At 41.8% G+C, this 17380-nt stretch overlaps 1 protein-coding gene across 2 annotated transcripts in view; it reads right to left on the reverse strand.

The window, feature by feature from the left end:
* The window catches only part of LOC115133132 (Krueppel-like factor 12), a 155942-nt gene that overhangs the window by 74629 nt on the left and 63933 nt on the right, over positions 1-17380 (reverse strand). For both annotated transcript variants that reach the window (XM_029666091.2, XM_065026695.1), the window contains exon 2: positions 6695-6776. In XM_029666091.2, the coding sequence (XP_029521951.1) occupies positions 6695-6760 (66 nt within the window). In that variant the 5' untranslated portion in view covers positions 6761-6776. The remainder of the gene's footprint in view (positions 1-6694; positions 6777-17380) is intronic.

Consider the following 17380-nt stretch of genomic DNA (forward strand, 5'->3'; position numbering starts at 1 on the left):
AAAAAAGTCGACGATAAACTTTCACAAAACACTTCGAAATACTTTTGTAATCCAACTTTAGGTATTAGTAAACGTTAATAATCTATCAAATTGATCACGGGGCGATGTGTATTCAATAGCTCCACGTCTTCAAATCATGGTCGGAAATCTCTCTTCCAAAACATCCTGTCGGAGACCGGAATGAATGGGGTCTCTCTTACTCGTTTGACCAAGAAACAACACCCAGGCAATTGACAAGACTGGCGACATCGTGTGGAAGCTGTAGGACTTGCAATCTCAGCCCCATCTAATTTGCTGTCCCATAGACAATACATGCAAGTGGCGCATTGATATTTTTTCCAGTTTTCGGTGATCAGTTTTCCTTGCGCTTTTTGATGAAACACATGTTCTGTTATAGTCACAGCCGTGATTTAACCAGTTTTAGAAACGTCAGAGTGTTTTCTATCCACACATACTAATCATATGCATATACTATATTCCTGGCATGAGTAGCAGGACGCTGAAATGTTGCGCGATTTTTAACAGAATGTTCGAGAAAGTAAGGGGTAGGCTTAAGTGATTTTAAGGAGAAGTGTATTTATAATTTCATGCATAACAGTTGTATCTTTTATCAATGTTTATTATGAGTATTTCTATAAATTGATGTGTCTCTCTGCAAAATCACCGGATGTTTTGGAACTACTAAACATAACGCGCCAATGTAAACTCAGATTTTTGTACAGTGGGGCAAAAAGGTATTTAGTCAGCCACCAATTGTGCAAGTTCTCCCACTTAAAAAGATGAGAGAGGCCTGTAAATTTTCATCAGAGGTACTGCAGGGAAATTCAGGGAAATTTAAATCTAATTCTAATCTAATAATAAACCAAATTTCTATCAGCAGGTTAAATGTGCAACCAGAGGAAGAAAACTCTTGAGCACCTTTACTCCATACACAGCGATGCATACAAAGCTCTCCCTCGCTCTCCATTTGGAAAATCTGACCATAATTCTTTACTGCTGATTCACGTTTACAAGCGAAAATGAAAGTGACTCCAGTGACTACATCAATAAAAAAGTGATCAGATGAAGCAGATGCTAAGCTACAGGACTGTTTTGTTTACACAGACTGGAATATTTTTATTCAAGTGTTTTTCTTTATTTTGACTAATTTCTACATTGTAGAATAATTGTGAAGACATCAAAACTATGAAATAACACATATGGAATCATGTAGTAACCAAAAAAGTGTTAACTTCTCTAGGGTAGGGGGCAACATTCGGATTTTTGGATGAAAAGCATGCCCAAATTAAATGGCCTGCTACTCGGGCCCAGAAGATACGATATGCATATAATTGGTAGATTTGGATAGAAAACACTCTAAAGTTTCCAAAACTATTAACATAGTGTCTGTGAGAATAACATAACTGATTTAGCTGGCGAAAACCTGAGAAAAATCCATTCAGGAAGTCGTTTTTTGGGGGGTTTTGTAGTTTTCTATTACAGTATCTATTGACTTAGGACTCCATTTGCAGTTCCTATGCCTTCCACTAGATGTCAACAGTCTTTAGAAATCGTTTCAGGCTTGTATTCTTATAAATGAGGGAGTACGACCAGTCTGAACGAGTGGACCCTACCGTGTCGCAGAGCTTTTTCATGAGCATGTGCATTTCTTGTTTATCTTTTGACATGTTTCTATGAACTTTACCGGTACAATTTAGATTTTTTTGTCTGATTATTTTGACTGCGTTTGAGCCTGTGGATTACTGAAGAAAACGCGCTAACAAAACTGAGGTTTTTGGATATAAAGAGACTTCATCGAACAAAAGGAACATTTATTGAGTAAATGAACGTCTTCTGATTGCCACCATATGAAGATCATCAAAGGTAAGGGATTAATTGTATCTCTATTTCTGTAACGCTTCTGCTTGGCTGGTTACTGTTTGTAATAATTTGTCAACTGGGATATGTTCTGGGCTAGGTATGTTCTGGGCTAGGTATGTTCTGGGCTAGGTATGATTTCGCCAAAAAGCATTTTATAAAATGACACTGTGGTTGGTTTAACAAGAAGTTCATCTTTAAACCTATGTAAAATATGTTTTGTTTTCTGAATTTTTATAATGAGCTATTCTGTATTTGAATATGGCGCTCTGCAATCTCACTGGATGTTGGCCAGATGGGACGCTAGCGTCCCAAGTACCCTAGAGAGGTTAAACAAATCAAAAATACATGTTATATTTGAGATTCTTCAAATAGCCACCCTTTGCCTTGATGACAGCTTTGCACAATCTTGGCATTCTCTCGAGCAATGGACATTAGACCGGTGGAAATTTGTGCTCTGGTCTGGAGTCCAAATTGATGATTTTTGGTTCCAACCGCCAAGTGTTTCTGAGATGTGGTGTGGGAGAACAGATGATCTCCGCATGTGTATTTCCCGTAAAGCGTGGATGTGGTGTTATGGTCCTTTGCTGGTGACACTGTCTGTGATTTATTTAGAATTCAAGGCACACTTAACCAGCATGAGTATCACAGCATTCTGCAGTGAAACGCCATTCCATCTGGTTTGGGCTTAATGGGTCAATCATTTGTTTTTCAACAGGACAATGACCCAACACACCTCCAGGCTCTGTAACGGCTATTTGACCAAAAAGGAGAGTGATGGAGTACTGCATCAGATGACCTGGTCTCCACAATCACCTGACCTCAACCAAATTGAGATGGTTTGGGATGAATTGGACCGCAGAGTGAAAGAAAAGCAGCCAACAAGTGCTCAGCATATGTGGGAACTACTTCAAGACTGTTGAAAAAGAAAATCAGCTGGTTGAGAGAGCTGTCATCAAGGCAAAGGGTGGCTATTTGAGTAGCAGACTATGATCGATAATGTCAAAAGCCACACTGAAGTCTAATGAAACATCCCCCACAATCGTTTTATTATCAATGTCTCTTAGCCAATCATCAGTCATTTGTCTAAGTGCTGTGCTTGTTGAATGTCCTGAAAGTCTGGTCAAACACTATTTTTTCAAAAACTTTACTACGGGTTGGTAACAGGCTGATTGGTCAGCTATTGGAGCCAGTAAAGGGGACTTTACTATTCTTAGGTAGCAGCATGACTTTTGCCTCCCTCCAGGTCTGACGTTACACACTTTCTAGTAGGCTTAAATTGAAGATATGGCAAATAGGAGTGATAATATCATCCGTCAGACCCCGATGGCTTGCCATTGTTGATAGACAATAATTATTTCACCTCTTCCACACTCACTTTACAGAATTCAAAATTACAATTCCTGTCTTTCATAACTTGGTCAGATATAGTTGGATGTGTAATGCAGCGTTTGTTGTTGGCATGTCATTCCAAAGTTTGCTCTTCTTGCCAATGAAAAAATCATAAAAGTACTTGGCAATATAAGTCTTTTTTTTAATGAATGAGCCATCTGATTCAATGAATGATGGAGCTGAAAATGTCATTGAAGGTGCTTCAAAGCTTTTTACTATCTTTATGTCAGTGTAGTTTTTCTTTTTATTAAGTTTAGTCACATAATTTCTCAATTTGCAGTACGTTTGCCAATCGATTGTGCAGCCAGACTTATTTGCCATTCCCCTTTCCTCATCCCTCTCAACCATAAAATGTTTAAATTCCTCATCAATCCACAGGGATTTAAAAGTTTTTACAGCAATTTCATAAATGTGTCAAGTGTAACGTCTGTTTGCTCTTCATTACACACCACGACCCAACAAATATTCTTTACATCAACAACATATTAATCACTACAAAACTTATTGTATGACCTCTTATTCACTATATTAAGCCCAGCCTTTGGAACTTTGGTTTTCCTAGATATGGCTACTATATTGTGATCACTACATCCGATGGATCTGGATACTGCTTTCAAGCACATTTCTGTAGCATTGGTAAAGATGTGATCAATACATGTTGATGATTTAATTCCTGTGCTGTTTCTAACAACCCTGGTAGGTTGACTGATGACCTGAACCAGGTTGTAGTTACTGATTACAGTTTGAAGCTTTTTCTTGATGAAGCCAGTCAATATTTAAATCAACCAGAAAATACACATCTCTGTTGATATCACATACATTATCAAGGATTTCACACGTTATCCAGATGTTGATTGTGGCCTGTGGAATGTTGTCCCACTCCTCTTCAAGGGCTGTGCAAAGTTGCTGCATATTGGCAGGAACTGGAACACGCTGAAATTCACGTATACCCAAAGCATCCCAAACATGCTCAGTGGGTGACACGTCAGTATGCAGGCCACGGAAGAACTGGAATTGTGGAATTGCAGGAATTGTGGAATTGCAGGAATTGTGTACAGATCCTTGTGACATGGGGCCATCCATTATCATGCTGAAACATGAGATGATGGCGGCGGACGAATGGCACGACAATGGGCCTCATGATCTCGTCACCGTGTCTCTGTGCATTCAAATTGCCTTTGATAAAATACAAGTGGGTTCGTTGTCTGTAACTTATGCCTGCCCATACCATAACCACACCGCCAACATGGGGCACTCTGTTCACAACGTTGACATCAGCAAACCACTCGCCCACACTCTGCCATCTGCCCTGTACAGTTGAAACCGGGATTCATCAGTGAAGAGCACACTTCTCCAACGTGACAGCCACCGAAGGTGAGCATTCGCCCACTGAAGTTGGTTACGACGCAGAACTGCAGTCAGGTTAAAACCCTGGTGAGGACCACAAGCATGCAGATGAGCTTCCCTGAGACGGTTTCTGACAATATTTCTGTTGTGCAAACCCTAGATTCATCAGCTGTCCGGGAGGCTGGTCTCAGACGGCTTATGGTAGAGACATTTTATGAACATTTAATTATCTTGCAACAGCTCTGGTAGACATTACTGCAGTCAGCATGCCAATTGCATTGTCCCTCAAAACTTGGGACATCTGTGGCATTGTGATGTATGACAAAACTGCACATTTTAGAGTGGCCTTTATTGTCCCCAGCACAAGGTGCACCTGTGTAATGATATGCTGTTTAATCAGTTTTATGATATGCCACACCTGTCAGGTGGATGGATCTTGGCAAAGGAAACATTGTCACTAACAGGGATGTCAACAAAAATAATAAAAATAATAATAATAATAATGAAAAAAATTTGTGTAGAATTTTATTTTATTTTATTTTAGCTCATGAAACACGGGACCAACACTTTACTTGTTTAAATTTTTGCCCAGCATAAATTATATTTCCTTTAATTCTAATTCAATTCAAATTGGACACTTGTATTGGAATGAAAGACCCCAACTCAATTTAGAAATGAGCCCACCCTGTCACAGATATTATATCTCCAATTACAAAACGCATTAGAATCAACAAGTTATTGATAACTGATATACTATTCATCATGGTGACAGCCATCACTAAAAATAAAACATTGGCTGGACTCCTCTGCACACACACAGCTGTAACAGCTACACAAAGCTCTGTCGTAACCTAGCAACAGCTTCTGCACAGCAGAAGACCACTTCATGTCTGTAGCTGATGATTTTTTGACTAAAGAGCACTTATGTTTGGGAAAAAAACAATAATATAGTATATCTTTGGACTCCTGTTACAGTACAGAGACTTCACTCAGTGGCCAAAACTAATTGCAATTACGTCATAACTGGCAGCTTTGCAGCGAGGAATGGTAGAAGACATACACTTTACTTACTACACTACAGTATGCATCCCATCTAAGGTAGCTAATTGTGCAAATTAAGGGGAAAGCAAAGGATGAAGCATACCAAACACCCATGAAAGTGTCACTTTTTGTGCATATTGTGGTGACACAGTTTGGAGGGCTGCTATGCTCAGGTGGGCAAGAGCATCATGTTACAGGAAGAGTATTAAGAGAATCGTGACAAAGAGAGAGAGAGAGAGAGAGAGAGCTTTCTTTGTTTTCACGTCTTATCCTACTATGACACATATTGTTAGATACTTTAAAAAAAATCTTGTCGCAGTTGTTGCAAATTGTGAAGAAATGTCCTTACATTTCATGCCGGTCTTGAATTGAACGGAGAGAGGATTGGAACTGAAAGCATGTCTGAGGGGGAGAGTGGGGGATAGTGGGAGAGAACGAAGGGTGAGAGAGACTGTGTGTAGGCGAGTGAGAGAGATGGAGAGATGGAGGGATGATAGTGAGTGTTTGTATAGATGGAAAGACAGAGTTGGTTGGCTTTAGGCAGAGGACTGAGAGAGACAGATTCCAGCATACAGCTAGTTAGGGAGAGAAAGAGACTTATAGGGAGAGACTGAGACTGTGTGTGTGTTTTGATTTTGAATTGGAGAGAGGCAGTGAGAAAGGGGGAAAGAGAGGGCAGGGGAGACAAAGAAGCAAGAGAGAGATATACTTCATTTTGGGAGTTTTCCTTGTGTCTCTCCCTGAAGCAGTTACTCTGCCCCCCTGCCAACATGGACTCCCTGCTAGCTAAAGCTGTAAGTCCTTTATGCATTCTGACCGCAGCTGTTTAAGCCCTCTCCTCTCCTCTCCTCCTCACCACCACTCTCTACGACCACTCCTCCGAGCCCCCGCACTCTCTTCCCTTGTACTCCCTCCCTCCCTCCCTTTCACTAACTCTCTTCCTCTCTCTCTCTATCTCTTCCTCCCCCCAGGAGTGATTATAGGGCTATTGTCGATAGGAGGAAAGAAAAAAAGGAGGAAGGAAAAATAGGAAATGTTTGGAAAACTGCTCTCTTACCCCGTGTTCCGATTCCAGGGGCTCGGCTTTGACTCGGACTGCAGGCATTCCATCAAGCATTAACATCCTGTTCTCGGGCCGTCTGTGGAGGAAGAGAGGGGGGGGGGGGGGGTGTAAGACAGACGCTGAGTTTGACCATGACTAAGCATCTTAGTTTGACTTTGACAAACACATACAGTAAAAAGCTGGAGCTGACACACATCCCCAAAAAGTTGGTAGAGGTGCTGACTAACAGAATAGTAAACTGCACAAAATTACAGAAAGTCACACTACACATAGAAATATGCGCAAGCAAATACTGTACACACATACACATGCTTACAATCAAATAGATATTACAGGTATTACAGGTATTGTATGTGCGCTGACAAAAACAAACTTAAACACACCGACATACAGTACACAAAGAAATAATCACGTCTAAGAACACACACACACACCGCACTCTCTCTGTACAAACAAGCCACATTTTTTGTATGAAACTACTGTGTTCACTGACGTCACTTGTCTGAGTGTTCCAGTATGTTTACAACTAATCAATGTGCAATAGACATATAATTTCCATATTTATATTCCCATAAAACTATAGCACAATAGCACAACCATGGAGATCTGATTCATTTCTGTATTGTTGTTTTTTTCTTCCTGTGAAGCACATTGCGTTGCCTTTCATGTCTGAAATGTGCAGTATAAATAAAGCTCGATTTGATTTGATATTGGAACAACCATACAAATGGATGCGTCCCAAATGGCACCCTATGCGTACATAGTTGACTGCTTTTGACCAGAGCCCTATCTCAAAACACTCATTTATTATTTGCATTTTATTTCATGGTCCGTTTTGTTAATTACTTCTCTACTTAGTATATAATGATCATGATTGCATTGCACAAAGGCAAAATAGTACAGCCATTTACAATATATGTGCCAAAAATGCTATAGGGTATGTTTCAAGCTTATCACCAAGTCATAGAGTAAAACACAATGTAACAAACATATCGATCCATACAGTATAAACAATTATCCATGTTTGAGCACACAATGACTCGTCTAGCTGACTTGTCCTAATATTCTGTTCGTACATGGATATGACTTGTCTCTGTAACCAAAAATCACTTTTAGCATATAATCAATCACACCAGGTATGGGGGAAGAAAGAGAGAATCGTAGAGCAAGGCTTTAATGCTTACACAGTGAGATGTTTGTGCATCACTTTCTTTGTCAGCATTGCCTATACCTCCATAGGCAGGCAATCCAATGATTGTTTTCGGGAGGGGGCAGTATAAAATAATACATGTATTTGTAATCTGAATATCGGGTTGTTTCTGTAGCCTGCAGAATCTTTATTTTTATCTAGAGGTTGGTTTGGGATTCTTCATTGTTTTGGTGAAAAGATAGTTCAAGAAAAGAACAACACACTGAAACACTTTTCAAATCCACTATGACCCATGAGGTCTGGGGAACAGCGGAGATCGTTACAGGTGATTTTCTGGATCATTGATAGTGTGGCTGGGTACAGGTGGAGAGGCAAATTGCTAGAGAAACAAACATTTTCTTCTGTTTAATGCATACTGACAATGACCCAGGTCTCTCCTTCACACACAGACTCTGATTTCCAGCTAATGCTTCCTAGGCTGGGATTCAGTCCGATCACGGGTTATACAGTAGGTTTTGCGGTTTTTAAAAGTAATGTTCCCATGTTTTTTTTTTTTTTTTTTCACCTTTATTTAACCAGGTAGGTCAGTTGAGAACAAGTTCTCATTTGCAACTGCGACCTGGCCAAGATAAAGCATAGCAATTCGACACATACAACAACACAGAGTTACACATGGAGTAAACAAAACACAGTCAATAATACAGTAAAAACAAAACAAAAAGTACATATACAGTGAGTGCAAATGAGGTAAGGGTGTTAAGGCAATAAAATAGGCCATGGTGGTGAAGTAATTACAATATAGCAATTAAACACTGGAATGGTAGATGTGCAGATGTTTGTAGAGATTGCATTCACGGTAAATGCTGCATATAATAGTTGCAATGCATTTAACCAGTGATCGCATTGGATCCCGGCCCTAGTTGTTCAGCAGACACTTTTGTCCAAAGTGACTTACAGTGAACCTGTACATTCAGTGTGCAGTGTGTGTGAGTGCATGGTGTGTGCGTGCGTGAGCATAATGTGTGACAATGAATGACCTGATTGAATGTCCCATTCACAGTTGATTACGTCTTCTAAGAACACGATAATGAGTCGTACATTACAGTTCTTGGAGGGACAATGTGCTTAAGGAGACATTATATGTTAAAACAGCCCTTTGAAATTGACTGCTTATGGCTTTCGCTGTCTCTAGAATAGCACATGAAACAACATGAACCACATAATACTAGAGTACAGATACCAATGTTATAACGGAGTTTCTCTGAAATTTCTGCATTGAAAACTATTGAATGTCATTCAATCTTTAATTTAAAAAAAAAATAAAGTCCTAAGTGAAAATGTAATACAATGTTTAAAGAAAGTACTGCCTATGTGATTCTGAATCTGAACCTCTACCCTACAGACAACTATCACAGTAACAGGGACACAAAGTACGCTCATTCAATAATATGGGCAGCTCCTTAGTACTCAAACTACTCTACCTTTAAGACACTGTACGGTACCTTTAAGATGGCTCCTAAGAAGGAGCCAATGACAACAATGCATGTTCCGTCTCCCTTGGCCAAGGCCGACCTGAAGTAACCCAGGCTTTTATTATTTTAGCAGGCAGTACATGGAGGAATGCAAGCAAAGCAAAGCAAATATGCTCTAAACATCTCTGTTACACTCCACTTCTGGCATCAGCAACAGGATGTGTGGCCATGTCTCCACTCAGAACCCCATCGAAACTACTCTGGTGAGGGGAGAGAGAGCATCCTTGGCTGAGTTAACCCCCAAGTGTCTGGATCGTCGGATAATCACATTCACACATTGATGTGTACACAAACACACACATATAACAAAGCTGGCATGTGAATCAGACTTCATATGTGATGAATACCCTTGCATGAGAAATGAAGACTTGCATTAGCTCCCGAAGTAATGCCTAGGCTTTAGCTTAGCAAGGTTTTGTGGCTGGTTCGACCTATATATATTTGATATTTTATTGTCCTAATTCGATACCCATTCATAAATGTTGAACACATTCTAGGAATATACAGCATTATATACATGCAAACAGATTATATATATATTTATTATCTCTTTGCATATACAGTGGGGCAAAAAAGTATTTAGTCAGCCACCAATTGTGCAAGTTCTCCACTTAAAAAAGATGAGAGAGGCCTGTAAATTCACTTCAACTATGACAGACAAAATGAGAAGAAAAAAATCCAGAAAATCACATTGTAGGATTTTTTATGAATTTATTTGCAAATTATGGTGGAAAATAAGTATTTGGTATATACTTTGTTATATACCCTTTGTTGGCAATGACAGAGGTCAGACGTTTTCTGTAAGTCTTCACAAGGTTTTCACACGCTGTTGCTGGTATTTTGGCCCATTCCTCCATGCAGATCTCCTCTAGAGCAGTGATGTTTTAGGGCTGTTGCTGGGCAACAAAGACTTTCAACTCCCTCCAAAGATTTTCTATGGGGTTGAGATCTGGAGACTGGCTAGTCCACTCCAGGACCTTGAAATGCTTCTTACGAAGCCACTCCTTCGTTGCCCGGGCGGTGTGTTTGGGATCATTGTCATGCTGAAATACCCAGCCACGTTTCATCTTCAATGCCATTGCTGATGGAATGAGGTTTTCACTCAAAATCTCAAGATACATGGCCCCATTCATTCTTTCCTTTACACGGATCAGTCGTCCTAGTCCCTTTGTAGAAAAACAGCCCCAAAGCATGATGTTTCCACCCCCATGCTTCACAGTAGGTATGGTGTTCTTTGGATGCAACTCGGCATTCTTTGTCCTCCAAACACGATGAGTTGAGTTTTTACCAAAAAGTTATATTTTGGTTTCATCTGACCATATGACATTCTCCCAATCTTCTTCTGGATCATCCAAATGCTCTCTAGCAAACTTCAGACGAGCCTGGACATGTACTGGGTTAAGCAGGGGGACACGTCTGGCACTGCAGGATTTGAGTCCCTGGCGGCGTCATCTTTTTAAGTGGGAGAACTTGCACAATTGGTGGCTGACTAAATACTTTTTTGCCCCACTGTACATGCCAGTCTGAAGTTTGATATTGAACATCTGAATGATTCAGAGGACAACTGGGTGAAAGTGTTGTGGTCAGATGAGACCAAAATGGAGCTCTTTGGCATCAACTCAACTCACCGTGTTTGGAGGAGAAGGAATGCTGCCTATGACCCCAAGAACACCATCCCCACCGTCAAACATGTAGGTGTAAACATAATGCTTTGGGGGTGTTTTTCTGCTAAGGGGACAGGACAACTTCACCGCATCAAAGGGCTGATGGACTGGGCCATGTACCGTCAAATCTTGCCAGGGCATCCTGCCAGGGCATTGAAATGTGTCGTGGATGGCTATTCCAGCATGACAATGACCCAAAACACACGGCCAAGGCAGCAAAGGAGTGGCTCAAGAAGAAGCACATTAACCTCTTGGAACTCCCTCTCCCGGAACTGGGCCAATTGTCATCAACTGACACTAATTAGCATAATGCAACGGACATAAAATATTACTAGAAAATATTCATATTCATGAAATCACAAGTGAAATATATTGAAACACAGCTTAGACTTTTGATAATCACCCTGTCATCTCAGATTTTGAAATTATGCTTTACAGCCAAAGCAAGATAAGCATTTGTGTAAGTTTATCGATAGCCTAGCATAGCATTATGCCTAGCTAGCAGCAGGCAGCTTGGTCACGAAAATCAGAAAAGCAATCAAATTCAATCGTTTACCTTTGATCAGCTTCGGATGTTTTCACTCACGAGACTCCCAGTTAGACAGCAAATGTTCATTTTGTCCCATAAAGATTATTTTTTATAGCCGAAACACCTCCGCTTTTACTTCACATTTGGTTGAGAAATCCACCGGAAACTGCGGTCACGACAACGCCGAAAAATATTCCAAATTAGATCCATAATATCGACTGAAACATGGAAAACGTTTTTTTTTTAAATAATCAAACCTCAAGGTGTTTTTCAAATATCTATTCGATAATATATCAACCGGGACAGGTGGCTTCTTAGTAGGAAAGAGAGAAACAATGGCCGCATTTGTCTTTTACGCACTAAACACTCTGAGAGCCTCCAGCTGACCACTGACGCAATGTTGTCGTTCAGGCTCATTCTTCAAAATAAAAGCCTGAAACTATGTATTGTGACACTAGACACATTAGGGAAGCCATAGAAAAAGGAATCTGGTTGATATCTCATTCACTGCTCAATAGGGACGCATAGGAACGCAGAGCTTTCTAAATAAGAGTCCCTTCCTGATTGGATTTTTCTCAGGCTTTCGCCTGCAATATCAGTTCTGTTATACTCACAGACAATATGTATTTTTACAGTTTTGGAAACGTTAGAGTGTTTTCTATCCTAAGCTGTCAATTATATGCATATTATAGCATCTTGTCCTGACAAAATAGCCCATTTACTTTGGGAACGTTACTTTTCCAAAAATGAAAATAGTACCCCCTAGTTTCAAGAGGTATGGTCCTGGAGTGGCAAAGAGGAGTGTGACAAAATCCCGGCTGAGATGTGTGCAAACCTGGTGGCCAACTACAAGAAACATCTGTCCTCTGTGATTGCCAACAAGGGTTTTGCCACCAAGTACTTAATCATGTTTTGGAAAGGGGTCAAATACGTATTTCCCTCATTAAAATGCAAAACATTTTTTTGACATTTTTGACATGCGTTTTTCTGGATTTTTTAGTTGTTATTCTGTCTCTCACTGTTCAAATAAACCTACCATTAAAATTATAGACTGATCATTACTTTGTCAGTGGGAAAACATACAAAATCAGCAGGGGATCAAATACTTTTTTCCCTCACTGTATATCTCTCTGGTCACCTCCAAAACCAATTCTTCCTTTGGCCGCCTCTCCTTCCAGTTCTCTGCTGCCAATGACTGGAACGAACTGCAAAAATCTCTGAAACTGGAAACACTTATCTCCCTCACTAGCTTTAAGCACCAGCTGTCAGAGCAGCTCACAGATTACTGCAACTGTGCATAGCCCATCTATAATTTAGCCCAAACAACTACCTCTCCCCCTACTGTATTGATTTATTTATTTATTTTGCACCCCATTATTTCTATCTCCACTTTGCTCATTATTCCACTGCAAATCTACCATTCCAGTGTTTTACTTGCAATATTCTTCTACACCTGCATTGCTTGCTATTTGGGGTTTTATGCTGGGTTTCTGTACAGCACTTTGACATATCAGCTGATGTACGAAGGGCTATATAAATACATTTGATTTGATTTGATTTGTATTGTATTTACTGCGCCACCATGGCCTTTTTTTGCCTTTACCTCCCTTATCTCACCTCATTTACTCACATTGTATATAGACTTATTTTTCTACTGTATGTTTGTTTTACTCCATGTATAACTTTCCAAACTGCTTTGCTTTATCTTGGCCAGGTCGCAATTGTAAATGAGAACCTGTTCTCAACTTGCCTACCTGGTTAAATAAAGGTGAAATAAATAAAAAAAAATTAAAAAGTTCTTAGCTTTATCCTTTGAAAATAGACACGTAAAAAGATTCTGGGGATGAGCATCTTCAGTTTGTAACCATTGTTCCTCTTCAGTGCATTTAACTACATGTCATAGGTAAAAGCCTTGGGTAGCGAGTTTTTACAATTCCAGGTCTGGAAGGTTAAAACCACCCTCAGACTTAGGAAAATGTATTTGCCCATATAAAGTCCGTTATGACTGAATATACTTTTTAAAAAGAATGCCTTAGGTGGGGTAATTGGTATTATCGAAAATATATACAAACGTTTAGGAATAGGTTTATTCTACCTGCATGAGATATGGGAAGAGTATATCACTTAAAAGTTGCTTTCATATTGTTGAGTAATGGAATAAAGTTATACACTGCTCAAAAAAATAAAGGGAACACTAAAATAACACATCCTAGATCTGAATGAATATTAAATACTTTTTTCTTTACATAGTTGAATGTGCTGACAACAAAATCACACAAAAATGATCAATGGAAATCAAATTTATCAACCCATGGACGTCTGGATTTGGAGTCACACTCAAAATTAAAGCGGAAAACCACACTACAGGCTGATCCAACTGTAATGTCCTTAAAACAAGTCAAAATGAGGCTCAGTAGTGTGTGTGGCCTCCACGTGCCTGTATGACCTCCCTACAACACCTGGGCATGCTCCTGATGAGGTGGCGGATGGTCTCCTGAGGGATCTCCTCCCAGACCTGGACTAAAGCTTCTGCCAACTCCTGGACAGTCTGTGGTGCAACATGACGTGAAGTTGGTGGATGGAGCAAGACATGATGTCCCAGATGTGCTCATTTGGATTCAGGTCTGGGGAATGAGCGGGCCGGTCCATAGCATCAACACCTTCCTCTTGCAGGAACTGCTGACACACTCCAGCCACATGAGGTCTAGCATTGTCGTGCATTAGGAGGAACCCAGGGCCAACCGCACCAGCATATGGTCTCACAAGGGGCCTGAGGATCTCATCTCGGTACCTAATGGCAGTAAGGCTACCTCTGGCGAGCACATGGAGGGCTGTGCCGCCCCCCAAAGAAATGCCACCCCACACCATGACTGACCCACCGCCAAACCGGTCATGCTGGAGGATGTTGCAGGCAGCAGAACGTTCTCCACGGCGTCTCCAGACTCTGTCACGTCTGTCACGTGCTCAGTGTGAACCTGCTTTCATCTGTGAAGAGCACAGGGCGCCAGTGGCGAATTTGCCAAACTTGGTGTTCTCTGGCAAATGCCAAACGTCCTGCACGGTGTTGGGCTGTAAGCACAACCCCCACCTGTGGATGTCGGGCCCTCATACCACCCTCATGGAGTCTGTTTCTGACCGTTTGAGCAGACACATGCACATTTGTGGCCTGCTGGAGGTCATTTTGCAGGGCTCTGGCAGTGCTACTCCTGCTCCTCCTTGCACAAATGCGGAGGTGGCGGTCCTGCTGCTGGGTTGTTGCCCTCCTACGGCCTCCTACACGTCTCCTGATGTACTGGCCTGTCTCCTGGTAGCGCCACAATGCTCTGGATACTACGCTGACAGACACAGCAAACCTTCTTGCCACAGCTCGCATTGATGTGCCATCCTGGATGAGCTGCACTACCTGAGCCACTTGTGTGGGTTGTAGACTCCGTCTCATGCTACCACTAGAGTGAAAGCACCGCCAGCATTCAAAAGTGACCAAAACATCAGCCAGGAAGCATAGGAACTGAGAAGTGGTCTGTGGTCACCACCTGCAGAACTACTCCTTTATTGGGGGTGTCTTGCTAATTGCCTATAATTTCCACCTGTTGTCTATTCCATTTGCACAACAGCATGTGAAATTTATTGTCAATCAGTGTTGCTTCCTAAGTGGACAGTTTGATTTCACAGAAGTGTGATTGACTTGGAGTTACATTGTGTTGTTTAAGTGTTCCCTTTATTTTTTTGAGTAGTGTATTTCATTAAGCATCCTAAGTATTTAATATTTTTTGTGGTCCACTTAAAGGATTTATGTAGATCGTGTCCTTTTTTTTTTACTCCTCCACCGCCCCTCTCTTTCGGAGGACAACTACCTTTTTGTTTTTTAATAGCTTTTCTGCTACATATACATTTTACATACATACTTACTTTTATATAAAGCAGTCACATAACAATAATGCATTACCAAACATATTTGTATGAAAGGGGGGGGTCACGTCTACTCCCGCTCACCTGCTCTGGCGCTCAATGTCGCCGGTCTACTAACCACCGGTCCTGGCAAACCATCATTATCCACACCTGGCAACCATCATTTCGCACACCTGCGCCCCATCATGAGGCACACCCAGACTTCCCCTTTATCACCCATTAGGTAGTATTGTTTCCTGTTTTCATATTTAGATGCTACTCCTGTTTTTGTATTCATGCCATGTTCGTTCCTATTAAACGCACCGACTGCACCTGCTTCCTGACTCCCTGCGTCTCTGTCACAGAATACTACCTCGCAGAAAGGAACTATGACATCGGGAGCTCCTGGCGGTGAATTTGGCATTTAAGAAGTGAGTGGAGACACTGGCTGAAGGGCCCCACAGACCTGTTTCTCATCCTCACCGACCATCAGAACCTGGAGTACATACCGACAGCGTGGCGGCTGAACCCGCGCCAAGCAAGGTGGGCCCTTTTCTTATCTAGATTCAATTTCACCCTGTCATACCGCCCACGTTCGCCGAACATCAAAGCCAAAGCCCTGTCCCATCTCCACGATTCCTGAGTACTACCCTCCCGAATCGTTGCCCCTTCCAGTAGGTCTTCCGGCACTATGGCCTTCCGGAGGACATCGTCTCAGACCGTGGTCCCCAATTCACATCGTGAGTATGGAAGGCCTTCATGGAGAAGCTGGGTGTCACGGTCAGCCTCACATCAGGGTCACGGTCTCAGTCCAATGGGCAGGTGGAGAGGACCAACCAGGAGCTGGAGAGGTTCCTGAGGAGACACTGTCAGGTCCAGCAGGGGGAGTGGGCCCGGTTTCTTCTCTTGGCAGAGTGCGCTCAGAACTCACTTCACTGTCTCCCTTCCAGTGTGTCTTGGGGTATCAACCGACCCTGGTCCCGTGGACCCCAGGCCAGACCGAAGCCCCTGCGGTGGACGAGTGGTTCCGGCACACCGAGGAAGTTTGGAATGCTGCCTCCAATAGGAGCAGGCAGATTGCGGCTCCACCAAGAACCTCCCGGTCCGCCTGCCCTGCTTGTAGCTGAGCCCCCGGTTTGTGGGGCCATTCAAAGTCCTCCGGAGGGTCAATGAGGTAACATACTGATTACAGCTTCCCACTGACTACCGCTCCCCTGGCTGATGGCGTCTCCCCCACGACACCCCTCCACCTCTCCTGGACATCGAGGGAATCCCCTCCGATGCTGTTAGATACCTCCTGGACTCCCAGCTTTGTGGGGGTCGACTCCAGTACCTGGTGGAATGGGAGGAGTACGTTAGTCGACATCTGAGATTTCCACCTTTGCCGACTGGCCCATTCCCCTGGCCAGTGTCATCCTGCGGCTGGAGCCGCACGTCCGGTGGGTACTCTCATGTCTACTCCCGCTCCGGTGCTCGACATAGCCGGTCTACTAACCACCAACCCTAGCAACCCATCATTACGCACACCTGGCAACCATCATTAACAGTGGTGTAGTAGTTTAAGTAGTACTTAAATAATTTTTTGTTGTTTCTGTTCTTTACTTTACTATTGATATTTTTGCCTACTTTTACTTCACTACATTCCTAATGAAAATAATGGATTTTTTTACTTCATGCATTTTCCCTGACACCCAAAAGTACTTGGTCATCCCTACTGCCTCAGATCTGGTGGCTTCACTAAACACAAATGCTTAATTACTAAATTATTAGTGTGAATACACATTTTTTTAAACACAATTGTGCAGTCTGGTTTGCTTACTGTAAGTTATTTGAAACGATTTATACTTTTACTTTTGGTACTTAAGTATATTTTATCAATTCCATTTACTTTTGATACGTAAGTATATTTAATACCAA

This window comes from Oncorhynchus nerka, linkage group LG1, assembly GCF_034236695.1.
Source record: "Oncorhynchus nerka isolate Pitt River linkage group LG1, Oner_Uvic_2.0, whole genome shotgun sequence".
NCBI lineage: Eukaryota > Metazoa > Chordata > Actinopteri > Salmoniformes > Salmonidae > Oncorhynchus > Oncorhynchus nerka.